The sequence below is a fragment of the Podarcis liolepis genome (genome assembly GCF_965112155.1).
Source record: "Podarcis liolepis genome assembly, chromosome: 14".
NCBI lineage: Eukaryota > Metazoa > Chordata > Lepidosauria > Squamata > Lacertidae > Podarcis > Podarcis liolepis.
This window is the reverse complement of record NC_139569.1, coordinates 10,510,770-10,531,848: the sequence shown is the minus strand read 5'-3', so window position 1 is coordinate 10,531,848 and position 21,079 is coordinate 10,510,770. Positions and strand designations below refer to the sequence as shown.

General features: G+C 49.2%; 2 protein-coding genes across 9 annotated transcripts in view; one reads left to right on the top strand and one right to left on the bottom strand.

Annotated features, from left to right (window-relative positions):
- Positions 1 to 150: 150 nt before the first annotated feature.
- PDAP1 (PDGFA associated protein 1) lies at positions 151 to 15,825 on the top strand. The gene is made up of 6 exons (XM_083474582.1): positions 151 to 288; positions 5,476 to 5,567; positions 7,145 to 7,261; positions 8,959 to 9,080; positions 11,333 to 11,484; positions 14,921 to 15,825. The coding sequence occupies exons 1-6, from the start codon at positions 276 to 278 to the stop codon at positions 14,977 to 14,979; spliced, it is 555 nt and encodes a 184-aa protein (XP_083330708.1). The 5' UTR covers positions 151 to 275; the 3' UTR covers positions 14,980 to 15,825.
- Positions 15,576 to 21,079, bottom strand: part of ARPC1B (actin related protein 2/3 complex subunit 1B) — a 23,558-nt gene continuing 18,054 nt past the window's right edge. For all 8 annotated transcript variants that reach the window (XM_083474499.1, XM_083474496.1, XM_083474495.1 and 5 more), the window contains 2 exons: positions 19,660 to 19,750; positions 15,576 to 17,138 (listed from right to left, as the gene is read on the bottom strand). In XM_083474499.1, the coding sequence (XP_083330625.1) occupies positions 17,100 to 17,138; positions 19,660 to 19,750 (130 nt within the window). In that variant the 3' untranslated portion in view covers positions 15,576 to 17,099. The remainder of the gene's footprint in view (positions 17,139 to 19,659; positions 19,751 to 21,079) is intronic.

The following is a 21,079-nucleotide window of genomic DNA, read 5'->3' as shown; positions in this document are numbered from 1 at the left end:
GTGCACTTTGTAATTTAGAGCTTTCCGTCAGGCGGCGCCGAGGACAACCGCCGCTTCCCGACGCCGGCATCCCGTCGGCCAGACCCCCAAGGCAGCGCGTGTCCGCCCGCTCTCTCGCGCACGAAACGTGTATCGGTGGGGGGGGGGGACCATAGACTTGAGGAGCGCAGGGCCGGCTCCACTTCCGCTTCCGGGTCGCGACAAAAGCTCGGGGCGAAGTGAGGAGGGGGAGGAAAGAGTCGCTTGTAGCCGGAGCCGCCGCCATCGTCCTCGCTATGCCCAAAGGAGGTGAGCCCGGCCGGAAGGGGAGGCCCAGGGGTCGGCCGCGGCCTTGTGGCCTGGCCCTCTGGGGTGAAGGAGGAGGGCGGGAGCGGGGAGCCCCCTGCCATCTTGGGCTCCCCTCTGGGCCGGCTGGAGGGGGGGAACTTGGGGTCTCTTGTTCTCCCTCCCTGGGGACCCTCTGAGGGGTTTGAGCGTCTTGTTGTTAGCCGCCCTGAGCCCGGCTTCGGCTGGGGAGGGCGGGATATAAATAAATATTATTATTATTATTATTATTATTATTATTATTATTATTATTAAGACCTGGAGGGAGGGGGCGCCTCTTAGGGGTGGGAGGGTCGTGAGGGTGATGGCAGGAGGCTTCTCTTCTCCCTCCCTCCAAGCTGTTCCTTTGCCTTCCTTTTCGTGCGCCTTGGAAACCCTTCTTGTTCTGCTTTTGGACAAGGCGCTGTTCCGGGTATTTTTTTAACTAAAAATAAAAAAATACGTGTTTTGTTATAGAACGGTCTGCGCTGCTGTTTTCTAATCGTCAACCTAACGACTCATGGTGCTTTTTTTGATGGTCCAAGTGAGCTGCCTCCCGAAGGGGCTTGCGGTGAAAGGCAGCTTAGAAATGCCGGGAAGAAAACGATGGGGAGTGGAAAGTTGGCGTGTGGTGAATGCATTCAGTGGGCTCTGTCCTGATGATACTCTTTCCCCGCAACTTTTCACCAAATCACGACATCTGGAAACCTTCCCTAACAGTAGCTATAAGGTACCAGGCTGCCTTAGATTCCCCGCTGCGGTTTGAGCATCAGGCAGTTGCATCAGGCAAAGCGGGGGCATGCGTACAAAAAGAAAGGGGGGGGAAGACTCTGATATGCCTTCCACGTGGGAAGGAGGCTGAGGGCTGATTCAGGCACTTGGCTTGCACAAGTAGAAGGGAAAGGGGGCGTGGAACTGCCCCTGAACTTTCCCCATTAAATCACATAGTCTCCTAAATCTCAAATGTTGAGAATCCAGGTGGTTCTTTTCTATATGACCTTCTGGAAGGCACCTGCCTGACCAGTGCTGTTAGCAGTAGGGTGCCAGATTAAACGGTAATTTGAGCTTAAAGGGCAAGGACTGTGGCTTAGCAGTAGAGCACCTGCTTTGAAAACAGAAGGTCTCTGGTTCATTTCTCAGGTTAGGGCTGGGAATATTGGTGTAGGCAACACTGAGCTCAGGCTGAGTCTGGCTCAGTATATGGCTGCTTTCTTTGTTCATGTCTTATAGAAAGGACCAAACTTCACTGAACCAGCTTTCACTGAGCCTTACTGCAGAATGTTCCAGCTTCAATCCCTGCCATTTCCCAAAGTTGTTGTTGTTGTTCTTGCTCCCTGCCATCTCCCAAGGTGGTGGTGGTTGTTGTATTTATTAAATCTGTTAGTCAATTTATCTTGCCCAAGGTAACCCAAAGCAACTTGCAGCCAGACAAACAAACAAACAAAACCCCACATAGATACATTAAAACAGTGTGTGTTTGTGTTACATTAAAAAACATCCCACACACTTCTAAAAGGCCACAGATAGTTTAAGGCCAAAGGCTTAATTATTTAAAAAAAGTTACTGCCTGACATCTAAAGATATATAAAGATGGTGCCAGATGAGCTTTCCTGGGGAGAGCATTCTACAAATGGGAAGCCACCTCGGAAAACGCCCGTTATTGTGTTGCTGCCCTCCAGGCCTCTCATGGAAGGGCCTCAGATAGACGAGCCCCTGTCTGCAACCCTAGAGACCTGCTGCCAGTCAGTGTAGATAATAGTGAGGTCAATGGTCTGACTTGGTACAGTGGTACCTCAGGTTACAGACGCTTCAGGTTACAGACTCCGCTAACCCAGAAATAGTGCTTCAGGTTAAGAACTTTGCTTCAGGATGAGAACAGAAATCGGGCTCCGGCAGCAGGAGGCCCCATTAGCTAAAGTGGTGCTTCAGGTTAAGAACAGTTTCAGGTCAATTACGGAACGAACTACTTAACCCATGGTACCACTGTACCTGCATCCTTGTGTAATATACTCCATAAACACTTTCCAAAAGCCTCTGTATGGAATTGCAGGCCGAAAGCTAACAGCAAGACTTTTAAAAAAGGAAACCCTCTGGATAGTCCTCAGCTAGAGAGAGGAGTGGAGGTCAAGCTAGGAGCCCCTGACAGGTTGAGGGGGTTGAGTCTAATCAGCATATAAATATAGTCCTTTTGAGAAGAGCTCAAAGCAGGCTGCACATAATAGATTTGTCTTTACAACATAGCTGGGGGACCTCCATTATTTAGACTACAACTCCCACCATCCCTTTCCATTGACCAAGTTGGCTGGATTGATGAGAGTTCTCCAGTGACATCTGGAGAACCACCGGTCCCCCAACCCAACCTTTTGAGTAAGCCTGTGTTGTTTTCCCCAGGAGAAGAACAGATTGAACAAGGGAAGCCAGTGGACACTTGGCTAGATTAGGGGCTTGTTTTGTACTGGAGGCTACCAGCTCGTGCCTTTCATTCTTAACCACCACCAGCAGCAGCAGCAGCTGAGGAAGGAAACAGAAGCAGTCATCTTGCTTTGATGAGTGCTGATGCTAATTTGTGTGTGTGTGTGTGTCAGTTTCGGTGAATTGATGCAGAGCTTATTCTACGTCATTTCTGAATGAAGGTTATCATGGCTATTGTGCATTTAGCTAAATTGGTTGGTTAAAAACGACAGCGTCCCTAATTCTTCAGAAGGGAAAGGTGTATATATGAAGTTGAAAATTCTGCCCGTCTGAAGCGGTGGCACAGAGCCAGGAGGAGGAGACTGCAATAGAAAAGAAACTGATAGCTTGGCTTTCGCCAGACCTTTTTTAGTGAAGATGGAGGCATGACTGAGCTTGTTGCTGCCTCTCTCCCCCCCCCCCCCCCCCCGTGGAGAGGCTGCCTTGCCGCTGCATATTCAGCGCATGACTGGTTGCTTGCATGAACAGGAGAGGAAGAACGAGCAAGTCCTGAAGCTGCACCACACCCAGTTTGAACTATTTCCAAGGGATTCTGCCAGGATGTCTTTCCTGAATGCTAGCTTTTCCATAATCAGGGTTTCCTAGTGGTGGCTCTTGGATACTCTTCCTCGCCAGATCTACAAAAGGGGCACGATGAGGTTTGCCACTGAAGCATGATGACATCCTGAAAGAAATGGAAGCTGCAGTACCCAGTGCTCTCTCAGTGCAGCAGATCTGGCCAATAGTACAAGAGCAAAGCATAGTTCAAAAAACGACAAGGCAGGAGATGGCTAGGCTACAAACACTGAGCATTTATGGCTGGGGTGCTGGATATGCGTATTTGAAACAACAGAAGTGTTTCAGGAATTGCTCTGTTGGGTCGGAACAAAGGTCCAAATTATCCAGTCTTCTGTTTTTCATAGGGTACTTTCCAGACTCCCCGTGGAAGTTTACCACTAGGGCATGAAAGCCACACACCCCCTTCTTGTTTGTTCCTGGTTCCCTGGTATTCTGTGTTAAATTGCTTCTGAACATGGAGGATCTATTCAGCTAAGAACTGTTGGTTGACCCAAGTTCTTTGCATTTGATCATTTTCAAAGCCACATAGCATCTTGTGGTAGCAACTTCCATGTGCCTTGGAGGATGCAGCTCCCAAATGTGGGTTTGTTTGTTTGGTTTTTTTTAAAGCAACTTAAGTGTCAGGGTTGTGTGACAGACAAACTAGCTTGCGTTAACCAGTTAGCAGTAAGAGGTTTTCTGTGGCCAGTTGGAATTAAATTAATGAAGCTTCACCCAACGCGACAGATGTCTTTCTCTGGGTCAGGAATAGTCAACATGGTTCCAGATGCTGTAGGACTGCATCTCTCTCCATTGCTGGCCATGCTGGCTGGACAGCTCCACCTCCACCTCCAAACAAAAAAGATAGTGGCAGAGAGGAGGTGTTTATTTCCCCTAACCTTACATTTTTAGATTGACCTCCTTGTATTGCTCCCGCCCCTCTCAGCTCTCTTTGCAATTGTTTTAGTTTTGGCTTTGTGTCTTTCTGCCCTGAGACCTTCAAGTGAAGGGGGGCATTGCCTGTAAATGCGGTAAGTGAATGATAGAGCAACACAACTGACACAGCAGCTTTGAGCTACGAGGGAATGAAAACAGTGACTGCTCATCCTTCTTGTTCAGTATGTGGCACATAAGCAGCCTGTTTCCCCCCACTATTTTTTTTTAGATCCAGTTCCCACTGTTTGTCTGTTGTAGGCAGATTTGCTCACATGAGCACAATCTTGAATTCTACCTTGCATTAGAATTCCCAGTTTCATATGGGTCTACAAATAATAATATACAAATAATATCAAATAATATACAAATAATATAGAGCAGGCACAGGGAACTTGTGACCATCCAGATGTTGTTGGGATCCAGCTGCTGCCATGCTGGCTGGGCTGACGGGAATAGTAGTGTAACAACATCGGAAGAGGCCCCTATTCTCCTTCCAAAGCTACAGTTCCCAGCATTCTCTGGGAAGAGGGATTGACAGTTAAACCATCCCAGAAGCTGTATTTTGTCTGAAGGGAATAGAGGTCTTCTAACATCTCTCAGCAGCTTTAACAAACTACAGTTCCCAGGATTCTTTGGGGGGAAGCTGTGACTGTTCCAAGTGGTATGACACAGCTTTAAAGGTGGCGTTGCACATGCAGCCTGACTGTATGGAACAGCTGTGGGATTTGTAGTTGGCCTGCAGCCCAGGGCATGAGTCAGGCAGTGAGGGGAAGACAGGGATGCTGTGGGCAAGCCAAGTGGGAGGCTGTCTTTTATATCTGTTGGAAGCCACCCAGTCAGATGGGCAGGGTACGATGATGATGATGATGATGATTGACTGCTGGGACATTCTAGGGCAACTTTCCCAGCCTAGTGCGTTCCAAACATTGCTGGACTCCAACTCCCATCATCCACATCCATTAGTCATGCTGGCTGGTGCTGATGAAGAATTGGAGTCTACCTGTTTCGTTGCAACTGGGCAGAAGGGGCAGGACACTGGACTGCCTAGGCATTTTGGTCTGGTCTTGCTTGGTTGACTGCAACAAGCCAAGAGCGAGGAGACGAGGCCAACAGTGGCTGCCTGAAGTTGTTTTATTATTTATTATTTTATTGTTTGCTGTATGTTAAATTTGCATACTGCCCTATACCAGGAGGTCTCAAATCCCTAAACTGGCTCTTTCCTTGCAGGTAGGAAAGGAGGCCACAAAGGCCGGGCACGGCAGTACACAAGCCCCGAGGAGATTGACGCTCAGCTCCAAGCAGAGAAACAGAAGGCCAAGGTAAGTGTGTGTCTGCTGCTGTTTTCACAGAGCTGGGGTAACGATAGCAAGCACGAGTTGAACTGTGAGAGGGGAAGTCACCTGGTTCACCTTTTCCTTTGACACAGGCACATGAGTTCTTCTCTCAGCCTCCCATCTGCAAAAAAGGGGATTTAGAAAAAGGAATTATACATTTTTCATATTGAGAGTGTCACGGTCCGGTTCACGGGCGATCAAAGTCCTGGCTGGGGACATCGGGACTGGGGGCAAGATGGCGAGGTGGGAGCAGGAACAGGAGTCAGGAAGTCAAGGGCCTGAGGATCAAGGAGTCAAGGAGCCAAACGCAGAAAGGCAGGGAATGTGTTGCTGTGGCAAAGATCCTAAGGGAAATGCTGAGCTTTTTTCCCTTCCTGGATCTTGCCACCAGGTGCTGTGAGTTACCAATCGGCCTCACCTGTGCAGCCGCACCTTGCCTCTTCAGAACAAACTTAGGAAGGCCCCAGTCCTGCAGAGTCCTATTGGTCACAAGGCCTGGCTCCCACACGCACTCCTCACAGAGAGAAGACCTTAACGTTGGGCAAAAGCTTGCAACATATTTATTAGCATTGACCTTTACTGTAGTGGGAATTGGGGTTGCTTGTGCGTAAACTGCAAACTGCTCCAAGCTGGTTGTATAGTTAAACCTTTCCCTGGTTTGACAGCCCTTACAACGCGACTGTCTCAGTCACTGGCAGAATCCGTCAGTGGGTGTTTCCTAAACTTCCTCCAACATAAAAATTCCTTGACTCCAAGTCTCCGCCTAGATTCTCTGCGCGGAAGCCTTCTGCGCAGCGTGGGCGTGCCAAGCGGAGGTCCTGTGCTCTCTCCGCTGATTTCACTGGAAGAGTCTCGGAGCCTCCCCTCCGCAGTACTCTCAGCCTCCCCTTTCTCCCTGGTGTCCCCGGGATTTCCTTCCCCAGTGGAAGCCCTCTCTCTCTCCTTGCTAGTTCCCTCCCCTGCATCATTGGAGCGTCTTACCTCTCCTCTTGCCTCTGATGGCAGTTCCCTGACATTTACCTTTACTCCAAGGAGATGCTGAGGATAGGTACTTCGTTCATCATTATAATAACCCCTTGCAGCAGTACAGCACACTAGAATTGAGTGTCTGTCTCCAGCTCACCCTGTGAGCTTTGTGGCTGAGTGGGAATCTGAACCGATGTTTCCTCAGACCAGCTTTCTCACTACGACAACACACTAGCTCTCAAATGCTTAATTATTGCTTACAGAATCCAATGAATCTGGGCCACTTCCGTCATTTGCCTGGCCTCCTTTGCACATGTCCATACCTCTGGGACAGAACATGATGTAAAAAAATAAAATAGACGTATTAGATCTGTAGTCCACTATCCTTTGTAAGGAGTTGTAAGGGCAGCATAAATGGATCCCCCCGTTTCATCCTCACAACAGCCCTGACAGGTAGGTTAGGTTTAGAGGAGGCGGTTGGTCCAGATCACCCAGTGAGCTTCATGGATGAAGAGCAGTTCGAGGAGCAGTCCTACTCGCACTGTAACTTCTACTCTGTGGTCGCCCAGCACTGATAATGCTTTTCGCTTCCACAGGAGGAGGAGGAAGCAGAGGAAGGCGGTGATGGGGCAACAGGAGAACCCAAAAAGAAGGAGAAATCGCTAGATTCAGACGAGAGTGAAGAGGAGGACGAGGACGATGAAGACTACCAGGTACTAAAGAGATGTTTCATGGAAGGATGCTCAGTTCGTGTTAATCCTTGAAATTCAGGTCATTTCTCATCCAGCTGATTGCTGCCAAGTTCTTCACCCTGGAGGGCTGGTTTTCTTCCAGACGAGCTCTTACAGGGCTAAATGTGGCCCTCTAGATATTTCTGTGTGGCCCTGAGGACTCCCCCAAAGCCATGCCCCCTCCCCTTTGCCAACCCTGGGACATGCCCTCAAACTGCGACAAGAGAAAGGGAGAGGTGTATAGAAAACTCATGAGTTGTGTTTCGCTGAAATAGGACCTACTGTACAAAGCTGAGAAACCGCATCCATTTCCCCCCTGGAAGATTCCCGTAAGAGAGAATTTGGGCTGAAAGAGTTCCCCCACCCCTGTCTCTCTTGGGATGCACTGATAACATAGCAGGAAGCAGGGGCAGCAGAGAGGGAAGGGATAGGGATAGGTCCCATTCCCCGAGTAGGTTTTTCCAGAGAGAACCCAGCAACCAACTGGGGAAGAGCCCACCACCCTAGTTCAGATAACCATCTGCTGCAGTGGGCTTGGGCAAACTTTGAGAAGGCTGCTGTAGGGGAAACATGGGTTGGCTCTTGCAGCCCAACTCCCCAAGGGCCTCTGAATCCCCTAAGTCAGAGGGTTTCAACCTTTTTGAGTCCACAGCTCCCTTGACCAACTGCATTCTTTCTGCGACTCCCCTGTGGGGCTCAGGAGCCAGTTATGTCACCCCTTGCCTGCAGCCTCTCACCCTTTTTCGAACACCCTCCCATGTGGAGTGTTCCCTCAGCCTCCTCTCCTCTACTTGGGAGTCCTCCAGGCAGCCGATGCTGTTGCCCCTGGTCTCAGCTGCCCCCCAAAGAGAGGTGCCTCCTCACACTGCCCCACAGAGGCCTGGGACTTGCCTGTCCATTCCCAACAGCAAGGGCTGGCAGACTAGCTGGCTGGCCTGCTTGCTTGCTTACTCTGAGGCCACATCAGCTCCTGGCAACCAGCACCCCCTGACCAGCACCAGAGGCACCAATTCTCCTACGGAGCTTGTGGCTAGGGCTTTTGCAGCAAGAGCTGCACAAGCCTTCAGGAGGCAGAGACGTGAGAGAGCTTTGGAGGAAGGAGGGAAGGAAAGACAGACAGAGGCCAGTGTTGCCCACGGCACCCATGACCATCATTCAAGGCGCCCCAGGGTATCATAGCACACTGGTTGAAAACCACTGCCCAAAGTCCATGATCAGTCAGAGAAGAATGGATGGAGGCAGGAACCAGTAAAAACAAAGCAAGGGAGATCTTCATTTTCATGTTGCAACAGCCACCCCTCCCCAACTTTGCAAGGAGGTGAGGACCCCGAACAAAAGTGTGTAACAGCTTTTAGAGATTTTAGAAATTGTCCAACCCCTTGGACAAAGCATCTCCACCCCCATCATTCTGCCCAGACACAGGTCCAGTGCCGAGGGCCTTCTTGGTAGTGGCACCGGTCCTGTGGAACGCCCACCCACCAGATGTGAAAGAGCTTTGTATTTGAATATTCTGTTGGGAGCCGCCCAGAGTGGCTGGGGAAACCCAACCACATGGGCGGGGAATATTTTTTTTTTCTTTTTTATTTATTATCAGCTGCCATAAGCTTTCACATGTTGTTTGTTCCACCTACCTGAAGTTGCCGCTGCTCACGTTCCACTCTCGTCTTCTTTCATTCCAGCCAAAGCACAAAGGCGTGGAAGGCATGATAGACATAGAGAATCCCAACCGCGTTGCACAGACAGCCAAAAAAGTAACTCAGATAGATATGGAGAGCCCCAGGGAATTGTCGCGGAGAGAACGGTAAGGTGCTTTCCTCCCCTCTGGCGTGTGGGATTCTCCGAGAAGTGTTGCTCGGGGCGTGTAGAAGTCTGGGAGCCTGTGGTTCCCTGCTCCCTATTTTGGGAACCCGCAGACTGTCAAGGAGCAATAACGGGCCCTGAGCAAAGGGAGGATAAATTGTGTTTTAGCAGAGGCTGCCAGAGAGGTACTGAGTCGGGAATACAGTGGCCTGCAAAAGTCAAGACACTGGAGAGACTGGGGAGCAAGAGTAAGGCACTAGGTGCTGTCCCAATTATTTGACTTGCTCTTCAGGGGGCAAAACCCAGGGGCGCTGGCTTCCCAGGGCAAGCACCTCCCTGTGCAGAAAGAAGTCTGCAGAGTCGCTGTATGATGGTCTTTTACTAGAACTGCTGCTCCGGGGGGGGGGGGTGGTCCACCAACCCTGTGGACCCATCTGGAAACCTGAGAAACCATCATGGGCAGCAATTACAGTGGTACCTCAGGTTAAGAACTTAATTCGTTCCAGAGGTCCATTCTTAACCTGAAACTGTTCTTAACCTGAAGCACCACTTTAGCTAATGGGGCCTCTTGCTGCCGCCGCCCCGCGATTTCTGTTCTCATCCTGAAGCAAAGTTCTCAACCCGAGGTACTATTTCTGGGTTAGCGGAATCTGTAAACTGAAGCGTCTGTAACCTGAAGCGTCTGTAACCCAAGGTACCACTGTACCCACCTACCCAAGTGCCCTGCAACCCCAGATGCAAACTCTACAGCAACTTGGCCCTCCTTCCCCAGCAATTAGGCTTTAAAAAAATCTGGGTTTTTGAAGCTTAAACATCTTCCTGGAAACTGCAGCTGGAGAGAAACGGCCAGCCCACTTGCAAAAAGGGAGGCAATAGAAGAGTTTTTTCAGGCATAATTGTGCGGCACGGGAAGACATTTGGTGGTGGTGGGGATTACTGGTGTCCCCCATCAAATCCCCCCCCCCATGTGCACCACAATTAGGCTTGAAAGATTCTTTACGTTGAAGCTTCTTTCAAACCTCATTTCCGTGCAAGCAGGGTGGCAGCCGGGGAACGTGGGATTAACCTTTCTCCAGCTGTGGATAGTCCCACCCCACCATGCCCACCTCCAACTCATGTTGGTTTGGAAAAGCAGCAAGGCCAATTGCAGAGGGGCTGGGGGTACCAAAGGTGTCTGTGGCAACCTGCACACAAGAGACCGAAGCTTTGATTTCTGCAGGCAGAGGAGGAGCTGTACCCTCTATCTAGTGTTGAAATCCACAGAGTAGTCTCTGCTCTGAATGCTATTCAGGTGGGGAAGCGGGGCAGGTAGAGGGACATAGAAGTGTAAGCCATCTGCTGCCATCTGCCTTATTGCAGGGCAGATTTGAGGGTAAACCATATGCGGAACAAGTCTGCCCCTGCGGCTTGATGGAGGTAGAAACTGTCTCTCGTGCCTTGTTACACTGCCGTTTCTACGGGGATATATGCTCGGTATTTATTACCCCTACTATGCAAAAATCTCCAAATGAATCCAAAACTTCAATGTCTAAAATCCCTGGTAGAGGACAAGGATCCTGAGATCACGCTAAGGGTAGCCAAATTCTGTGCGATTGCCATAAAACTTAGGGAACAAGCTGTGCTATCAACATGATTAAGGTTTTAAATGATAATTTCAGGTTATATGTTAGTGACTAAGTTTTAATTTATATATTTTTTAACTGATGCTGTATCTGTATTGTCCCTGTTACACCTAATTGCAAATTCAAATGTATCCCTATCGTGTTTTATGACTTCCTTGATATTGTATGTGGGCTGGAACTGGTCTGGGACCGAAATAATAAAATTCAATTCAAAAGTGTAAGAGCCCTGCTGGGTGAGCTTCAAAGGTCCACTTAGTGCAGCATCCTGTATCTCCCAGGGGCCAAGCCAGATGCCTCCGGGAAGACCAGCAGCAGGACATCAAGGCAGGTGCCTCTCTCTTGCGGTGGCTTCCTAGCAAATGGTACCTGGTGGCCTCTGATAATGGCAGCAGCATAATGCAAACGGATGGGACGTTGTCACATCCTCAAGTTTAACTGTGGTTCTGTTTTAGGGATATTCCGGGTGCAGGCAAAAGCCTCCTCGGGCAGGTTTCCAGGTCTCCTTTTGGCCCTCCATCGCCTCCTTTAAGCTGTCCTTGTGTCCGTGTGGGAAGGAGTGCCTTCTGAACTCTGATTAAAACCTCCTTCGCTGGATTGTTCTCCCCCCCCCCCGCCCTTTTGCTCAAAACAGAGAAGAGATTGAGAAACAGAAGGCGAAAGAGAGGTACATGAAGATGCACCTCGCCGGGAAGACAGAGCAGGCCAAGGCAGACCTCGCCCGACTAGCCATCATCCGGAAACAGAGGGAAGAGGCGGCCAAAAAGAAAGAGGAAGAAAGGAAAGGTAAGGAAGACTTTGAGCCGAAGATGGCCCAAACCTCAGGGGTTCAAATTGGCTGCCTCAAGGCCGCCGCCCCCAACCACACCCACCTGCTAGAGAGGCAGCTGCCAGTACACCATGTGGACCTTAAAATGTGCCCCCAATTGTGCACTGGCAAGGGAGAGAAAGCTCAACTCTCCCTCCCCTCAGCCCAAGCCTCTGGCCTCTGAATGAATCACTGCGCACAGAGCTTTGCATGCCCTGTGTTGTGCTCTGAAATCCCGCCTTCTCCTGGTGCCATTTTGCCATCAGGTGACTGACAGGTGAGTGCCTCTGCCCATCTAGGATCAGGCCCACAGACCCCAAAAAGTAACCCACCACCTCTTTAATATAGAGCCCCTTCCTGGCAGGAACTTAGGGAGCTGCCTTTTGCGGGATCCAACCACTGGGCATCCAGCTCTCTATTTACATTGACCGGTGATGGCTCCCTCGCTCCAGGCTTTTCCTAGCCTGCTGCCCAGGTACGAGGCGGCTGTGAAATTTACAGAGAATTGACATTCTTTTCATGTCCCGAAGGAGCCGTTCAAACGCCAAGCTTCGTGAACTATTAGTATTTTACACAAAATCATTGCAAAATTATTGCACAGTAACTACTTTTGCGGAGGGGGCTGTTGTTATGTTGGGAGTAAAATGTTAAGACTTGAAGTTGTGTCTGAGCCACTCTCATGTGTGAAGCAACTCTGTGCCCAACTAACTCTATTCATCTCACCTCCTTCAAGAGGGAGCCATAAAGTCCTTGCATACACCCAAACCTCAACTTTCAGGTTAGCCCCTGCCCTGGAGCCTTGTACAACTGCTACCCGCCAGAGTGGACAATATTAGAGCCTGATGGGCCGTCTCAGCGTGAGGCATTTTTCATATGCTCGTGTATTGAGCAGAAATAAGCTGTGTATTTTGGGGGGACCAGCTTTGCTGAACAGGATCCCCTGTAATCTAGTTGGCTGCTTGACGAAAAGCAGTGTTTCTCGGCTTGCAGATCAGGGTGTGGGATCAAAAGCCAAGAAAGCTGGTCTCAGTGGATCTCCTTACTTCATTACTACTCACCCTTGGATATGACCTGATTGGTAGTTGCAGGAAAAAGTAGTATTTTAATCACCAGTGCTGGCCTGGTATTTTTTTGCCCCAGCTTTCTCAGTCTGGGGCAGCAGAGGAAGGGGGGCGGGAATCTGTAAAGACTGCTGAGGTTGTCTGCTTTACCTCTAGTTCATGAGGTGGTGAGGGTTTCTTCCTATTTTTTCCTGCTCCTCCAGAAATGTGGGCCTGTTCTTTGCAGCTGTGGGAGCATCCGTAACCCTATTGCAACCTCCCCCCCGTTTTCTACTTTTTGAAAAGGCCTTGCATCACTCAGCAGCCTCTTGACACTCCCCTGGAATGTCCATCTGGGTAACTGCTGGGTTTTATATCTTCACTAATGGATCTGCTTTCCTCCCCCACCCCAATCGCTTCAATGACCCAATTTCTGTGCTTCCACACACCCCAATCTTACCGTATTTTTCGCTCTATTGGACGCACCGGACCACAGGACGCACCTAGTTTTTAGAGGGGGAAATCAAGGGGGGAAAATATTATTCCCCCCCCAGCCCCAAAGAGCAACGGACAGGCTGCGCGCTTCCTCTTTAGCCTTGAACAGCATCTTTAGCCTTGCACAACGGGATGGATCGTGCCCGCTGTCCACCGGGGCTGGACTAGATGACTCCTGGGGTGCCCTTCCAACCCTGCAATTCTGTGACCTCGGAAGTTGTTGGGGGTCTCCACCACTGGAGGCTTTTAAGCAGCGGTTGGGGGACCATCTGCCTGGCGTTCTTTAGCTGTGATTCCTACATTGTGAGGGGGCTGGGCTAGATGACCCTCGGGTGGCCCTCCCAACTCTATACAGTCCTACACTTCTGCGGCAGGAGATCCACAGCCACTTCACACAATGCCCACACCCAATTTTCATTGGAGAGACATGTGGGTTCACTGTCTAGGTAGGTACCCCCCTACCTGCCACTCTTTCCTCACCCCACTTAAGCTGAGGGAATTCCTGCCCAGAGAAGCTCCCAGGTGAGGCAAGGGTTAAGATCTACCTCTGGTAAATGGCTTTGTATCCTCCCTCTTTCCCTTTTCTCTTCTTCTTCTATGCTAGTTCCTTCTCTTGTGTTTTGTTTAATCTGTTTTTATTGTATACTAAAATAAAAGCTGCAAAGTTTCCTTTTTTATAATATTCCCCCCCTCCAAACTAAAACGTTAATCTAGATAAAAACACTGATCCAGAGGAAAATAAGGGGGGGGGGGGAGAGAAAGGACGAAAAAAGAAAAAGAGGTAGAGATAGAGAGTTTTTTTAAAAGTTGGCTTCTTTAGCCTTGTGCAGCCTCCCGCGGCTGGAGAGGCGCGCACGGCTAAAGAGGAAGCCCAGGCAGCGAGCGGGATGGATTGCGCTCGCTGCCCGGGCTTCCTCTTTAGCCTTGCGCAGCCTCCCACGACTGGAGAGATTGCGCAAGGCTTTTCTAGAGGAGGGAGAAGCGACTGACTGGCCGTGTCAGTCCCTTCTCCCTCCTCTAGAAAAGCCCGCAAGAGCCGTGTGAAGCTTGTGTGTGGCTCTTGGGGGCTTTTCCTGCTTGCCTCCCCCCCCCCCCGCATTCGCTCCATAGGACGCACAGACTTTTCCCCTTAGTTTTTAAGACGGAAAAACTGCGTCCTATGGTGCGAAAAATATTGTATTTATTTTTTATTGAAGATCATTGGTGCTGCTTCCATATTTTGTTGATTCCACCCCCAGCATTGAGATGGGCGCAACTTTCTCCACAATATCTCAATTGTACACAGTACTACGGACAAGTGCAAAGCCTCTATGGTTGTAAAGAGGCTGTGGGTCACTGGGAGGAACGCAGCTGCCATTCCACATTTGTTTTCCAAAAACACAGAGAGAGAGAGAGACCAAAAAAGAAAAGAAATACACACTGGGGGGGGGGGGAGATGGGACTAATTCTGGAATGAGCGTTCTCTGGAGACCCCTGCCTTTAGGTGCCCCCTTCCCTTTGCCTTCCCTCCCACCCAATATCCAAGCCTTGGCCAGCAGCGGGATCCTGCTTGAGAAAAGTCCCAAAGAGAGGAAACTGATGGCCTCCGTAAGGTGAAGGAAGCAGCCAAGAAGTGGGGCTTCAAGGAATGCCACCTTAAAGAGTCTAGGCTTGGGGGGAGGCGAGAGAGAAGGTTTTTTGGTGGGGGACAAGGAGAAGGAGTTGTAGCCGGTTTGGCAGGTTTCAGCAGCACCTGATTCTAGGCCAAAGGAGCAGGGGGGGGTATGCAGAACTGTAGAAAGGGGACCCAAAGGGGTCACATGGTCCAAGCCCCTGCGAGGCAATGCCTGGTTAGCTTTTATAAACCTGCTTCTCTCTCTCCGTCTTTTTCACCCACCAGCTAAAGACGAAGCATCCTCAGCAGGCAAAAGACTGCAGTCCCTGTCCCTTAACAAGTAAGCGCCAGCCACAAGAGAGGAGGGAAACTTCCCAGGAACTGTGCCTGGCTGGCGCCTGCTGGGCACTCTTTGAGGCTTCACACACAGAGGGGGCGACGTCGCAGCGTGAAGAGCACGGCCATAACCGGCGTCCTCTTCCCTCCTAAGAGACACTTGGCAGCAGCGTGTTCGTCTTCATCTGGGCACAGAATTCCATGGTGGGGAGGGGTGGGCGGGCAGGGTGGGAATCAGTGGGGTGGGTGGGCAAGCTATTATAATCCTTTGAACGCGGGAGTCGCCAGGGCAGCGATTCTCCCGCACAGCCGCTTCAGGAGGGGGTGCTATAAACCGAACGATTTTGCTGTCTTTCAAATTCGAGATTACCTACCCAGGGGAGCAGGAAAAAGCTGGAGCGATAATGGAGGGGGTGGGGGAAGATACGGCTTCAGCGAGGCCAAAAGAGAGAGGGGAGTGGGGTTGGTAGTCTTGGCATGCAGGCGCAAATCCAAAATGCTGGCGCGGGTGCGTGTTTGCGATAGGCACTCGTCTGAAAAACGGCCTACGGGGTTGGAATGTGGAGCAGCAAAGAAATAAAAACACATTTGGATCTGGACCGTGTGGCTGTTTTGGTCTTTTTATTTCCACTTTCTACCCTTCTCTCTCCCCATTTTTATTTGTATTTTTTAAAAAAGAAGCCATCCTTAATTTCTTCCCTTCTCCTCTGATAGTGACTTTTTAACTGCGAAAACAAAACACATCCCTGCAAAACCAGAGAACTCTTTTCTTGATTGTGCAACATGTTGGAACAGGTGCAAATTGGAAGCAAAACTTGTATATTTGGCTGAATAAAGTTTAAATTATCGTAAAACGCCTTCTGTGCCTTGTCTTCTGTAGAAGCAACTGTGGCTGGCCTGCCCTGCTGGCGCTGAGGAATGAGTTCCAAAGCCTTCAGTGAGGCGGGACATGGGCCTGCAGAAGCCACTGTGGCTCATGCAAGCTGGGACTGGTGGGAATGAAGGAGCCAACTCTGTCCCCCACTCTTTGCCTAGTCTATTCGAATTGGGCCGGCGCTGCTTCAAACTATGGCAGTGGTCTAGGTCTGAGAAACCCTCTCCATAAAAACATATCTGCAGACAGAAAACTACCCCAGGAAAGAGATGGGGTTGTTCTACTTGGGAGTGAACCCAGTGAAATTATTGGACCTGTTGAGTCCAATTTCAGTGGGTCCACTCTTGAGTAAGACTAGTATTGGCTATCAAGTCAGTGGCGCCATACTAGCCCTCCTGAAAACACGAAGACCAACAACAACAAGTTCTTAACTATATTCATAGCAGGAAGCCATCTAGGGAGGCAGCTGCACCTTTGGATGACAAGGGAGTCAAAGGCGTGGCAAGGGAAGAGGAGACTGCTGCAGCAAAGCTGAATGGATTATTGGCATCTGTCTTTACAAAGAAAATATGAGGCAGATCCCAATGGCCTGGGGAACAAGGGCAGATAGTGGCATTGAGAGATAATATTCTAGGCCCAACGGGGGGTGGGGGTGGAGATAAGTGATCAGTCACCGGGTTTAGATGGCAGCCACTTGAGAGTTCTTAAAAAATTCAAATGCGAAACTGCTGAGCTAACAAAAATAGGCAGTTTGTCCTTCATCTCAACCTCCATACATGAGGACTGGAAAGCAGTAAATGTAACACACAATTTTAAAAAGAGGATCCAGGGACAATCTTGGAAATTTCAGGCTGGTTAGTTTAATGTCTGTCCCCAGAAAACGGGTGGAAATCATTGCTAAAGATAAAATAACCATTCAATAGGATTTACTTTTAATCAGTTGGAAATGGTTAGGGTCTCTCCTGGTGGTAGGAGAGGGGCAGATGGAAGTTTTGCTATGCTAACTGTGACCAGCATCTCTTTATTGAACACTGTTAACAGTTATCAACCTGTTTTCCACTGGCGACACAGAAAATCTGCCCAACTTGTAGCTGGTGGGATTGTCATTTTAGGTATGCGGGATTGCAGGAATGAAGCAGGTTGCATCGGGTAAGGAAGCAAAAGCTGGTAGTCGGGGGTCTTCTGCCCTGCCCACCCCCCCAGACTCCAGGGAGGCGGAAGCGCTGCTGAGATGAATAATTATTCAGTCCTTTTCTACTTGATCCGCAGGCCTTTCATAGCAGACTCCAAGCTCTGAAATGAAAACGCAGGTTTGTCAGAAGAAAAATGGCATTCTGGCTGAGGAAAACCTAAAAAGTCATTCAAGGATTGTCAAAACACCCAGAAATGGGCCAGACAGAGCCACTGAAACACCTGCTCCAGGACTCTTTTCCTTGTGAATGGAAAATATTCACAAGGTATTGCTCAGGACCGCAATACCTCAAGGACCGCCTCTCTCCATATGAACCGAACCTCTGAGGCCCTTCATGAGAGATTTGGCAACACGAGAACGGGCCTTCTCTGCAGTGGCTCCCTGTCTGTGGAATGCTCTCCCCAGGGAAGCTTGCCTGGCGCCTTCATTATAAACCTTTAGGCATCAGGTGAAAACAACCCTCTTCAACTGGGCCTTTGGCTTGCTGATATTTGAAGCCCTTTCTAATGTGTTGTGGGAGGGGGCGATTATTGGTTTTGTTTTGTTCTTTGCATTTTTTAGCTTGTATGTTTATGTCGTGAACCGCCCTGAGAACTACGGATAAAGGGCAATATAACAACAACAACATCCAGAATTCAAAAACTGCAACTGCTGATTTTGGCCCAAATATTCATTTCTCTTAGTTTTAAACTTGGAACGTTGGAAGCTGCCTTATCCCAAGGTGGGCCATGTTTTTCACTGTTGCGCTGGAGGATAGCAGCTGTCCAGAGTTTTGGTCAGGGCTCCCAGGGATTGGACGCCCAATGCAGTGGGCAAAGGGTCATCAGACAGGAGAGGAATAGTTCCAAGAGCAGGAAGACTGTGTTAAAAGTGGTACGATACTGCTTTATAGTGCAGGTAGGGCCTCAGAGTAGACCCACTGAAATTAATGGAGCAGCAACAGTTATGTAGATTTCAATGAGTCTGCTTGCAGCAGGACTAACATTGGGAGCAACCCCAGCGGCAAAGAGTATTGTTAGCAAAGGATGGAAGAGTGAGGAAGTCCCAACGAAAGAACAACGGCAAGAAAAACTGATGAGTTATGCGGAGATGGCAAAGTTAACACACAAACTGCGTGAGAAGGACAACTGTGACTTTAAGGAAGAATGGGAACTATTTTCAAACTACTTAAAAAGACAACAGAAGGATTTTGACTCCTTGGCAGGTTTTGAATAAACATCCACAAATTTATTAGTAGAACATAGGATAGATAAGATAATGATATGTACAACTTTATAACATGCAGAGAATAATATGTATGAACAAATCAGAGAGGGGAGGTGAGGGAAGTCTTTGGAGGGTGGGAGAGGGAGGGGGTGGGAAATGTACCGTAATTGGTTATATTTGATTTATAATTTGATTTGCTAAATTTGCTTATTATTTTTTTTAAAAAAAATACAAAACAAAGCATTGGGTACAACCCAGAGACCCCAGATGTAGAAAATCCCACACACTTGGCAGTACAAATGCCAGCAGTAACAACTGAAACCATTTGGTGCCTTTTCGTGACCCCCCCCAAACCAGCTGCTTCCCTCTGACTAATGCAAGGCCAGGCCAAAGCCTGAAACCTGACAACTTCAGCAGCTTGCAGTGGAGACAAATCCTACAGGGTGTATTCAAGCCCTGGGGACGTGCCAAAAATAATAGCTTGATCCCAGGCGTGATATATCACGTTGCAATGGGAGCATACATTGTGTATGTCTCATGGCTTCAGACTGCAGGAAGTGTATTTCTTAAAGACTTTGCCAAAATAAAAAAGAAGCAATCCCAAAGGAAGGTAAAGAGTTGGGCATGGGTCCATTTAATTAAACCTCTTCAGGGCTGTTTCCAGAGAGCAGGGGTGGGAAACCTCAGGTGCAGGAGCTGAATGCATCCCTTTGTGGACCTTGAGACTTTCTCCCCAAGCCCCAGGGGTCATCTAGTCCAACCCCCTGCAATGCAGGAATTTCAACCCAAGCATCTGTGACAGGTGGCTATCCAACCTCTGCTTAAAAACTCCAGAGTCCACCACCACTTGAGGGAGCCCGTTCCCACTGTCAAGCAGCTCTTACTCTCAGAAAGTTATTCCTGACCATGGGTAAGCAAACTAAGGCCCAGGGGCCAGATCTAGCCGAATCGCCTTCTAAATCCGGCCTGCAGACGGTCTGGGAAACAGCAGAATGTGTCCTTTTATTTAAAATGCATCTCTGGGTTATTTGTTTGGCCTGCCTGGTGTTTTTACATGAGTAGAATGTGTCCTTTTATTTAAAATGCATCTCTGGGTTATTTTGGGGCATAGGAAATTGTTCATTTTATTTTATTTTTCAAAATATAGTCTGGCCCCCCACAAGGTCTGAGGGACACAAGGTCTGAGTTGCATGTGGCCCTGAGAAGGTTGCCCAGAAGGCAATGTGGCCCCTCAGGCTTAAGAAACAATTTCCCATCCTTGCCATTAGGAGGTGATGCTTTTTGTAGTGACCATCCAAAGTCTTCCTCTGGCGCAACTCCTTAGTGAGCATCTTCACATACTAAATGCAAATGGTGTGACCACTAGTCTATTAGGGCAAAAACTGCATCTTCCCCACCCAGCCTTTTTTTGCTTACTTTGATGTCCCATAGGCTCATTCCTCCGTCCATCCCTGTGGTGCAGAACTTGGAGCAGCTGCCTTTCCCACCAGCAATCACAGATATTTGGCTGAAAGGGAAGACAAGACAACTGTGGGTGTTAATTGCCAAACTAGGACTGCTCAAAGCAGAGGGGAAATTGTACGGGACTACAGAGGATGATTGCCAACCTAGCAGTTCAAAAGCACACCCAAAAGTGCAAGTAGATAAATAGGTACCGCTCCGGTGGGAAGGTAAATGGCGTTTCCGTGTGCTGCTCTGGTTTCGGTGTTCGGTTGCACCGGAAGCAGCTTAGTCATGCTAGCCACATGACCCAGAAAAACTGTCTGCGGACAAACGCCAGCACCCTTGGCCTGTAAAGCGAGATGAGCATCGCAACCCCAGAGTCGTCTGCAACTGGACTTAACTGTCAGGGGTCCTTTACCTTTTTTTTTACAGAGGACGAAGGGTTGTCAGACCAAAGGCAGGGGATAGTTCTAAGGGTGGGGCCTTTTCCACCATAGCACGCCCCCATTAGGAAATTCTACCCCCAAAGAAGTGAACGTGAAAACTTGCTTTGAATCGAGTCACATCTTTTGTCTCTCCAGGGACTCAAGTCAGGGATTTCCCCCTGCCATACTTGGGAGATGCCAAGGATTGGGGCCTTCCTTCTGCATGCAAAGAGGATTTTTTACCTCTGAACCACAGCCCAGCTCAGCCAAGATAGTGACCTGGATGAGGTAGGGTCTTTTCCCGAGTTACGGGCCTGGCTTACATCAGGAAATTCAGAAATTTGGCTAACAATACAGTCATACCTTGGTTCTTGAACACCTTGTGACTCGAACATTTTGGCCCCCAAATACCGCAAACCCAGAAGTGAGTGTTCCGGTTTGCGAACATTTTTTTGAAGCCAAATGTCCAACGCAGCTGACACGGCTTCCAATTGGGTGCAGGAAGCTTCTGCAGCCAATCGGAAGATGCACCTTGGTTGTCAAACATTTTCGGAAGTCGAGCGGACTTCTGGAATGGATTCCGTTCAAGAACCAAGGTACGACTGTATAGTGGGAAGGTGCATTTTTTTATTGCCTACAAAGTTTTGAGCAGGCAGCTGAAAGTTGAAACAGAAAGCGCCTGCCAATTCTATTGGCAGAAAGTTCCACAGGACTGGGCCAATGACCCTGAAGGATCTTAGTTTCTTGTTGTCAGATGAGCCTCGCCAACTTGGAGAACCAACTAACGACGCTCCTGCAGGCATTTTCAGTGATGGAGCTGGGATGTCAGGGTTCAGGTGGTCCCTGGGGTTCCCTGGACCTCAGTTCTTCAGGGCTTTGTAAATTAATACAAGGACCTTGAACCTGGCTTGGTAGTAAATGGGTAGCCAGGTGTCACATGCTGCTGGGCCAGATGTCCCCTCCAGCAG

Excerpts from the sequence above, each read along its gene's own strand:
- PDAP1 (XM_083474582.1), top strand. Across the intron at positions 7,262-8,958 it reads AGGACGATGAAGACTACCAG|CCAAAGCACAAAGGCGTGGA; the intron begins GTACTAAAGAGA and ends CTTTCATTCCAG. Across the intron at positions 9,081-11,332 it reads GAATTGTCGCGGAGAGAACG|AGAAGAGATTGAGAAACAGA; the intron begins GTAAGGTGCTTT and ends TGCTCAAAACAG.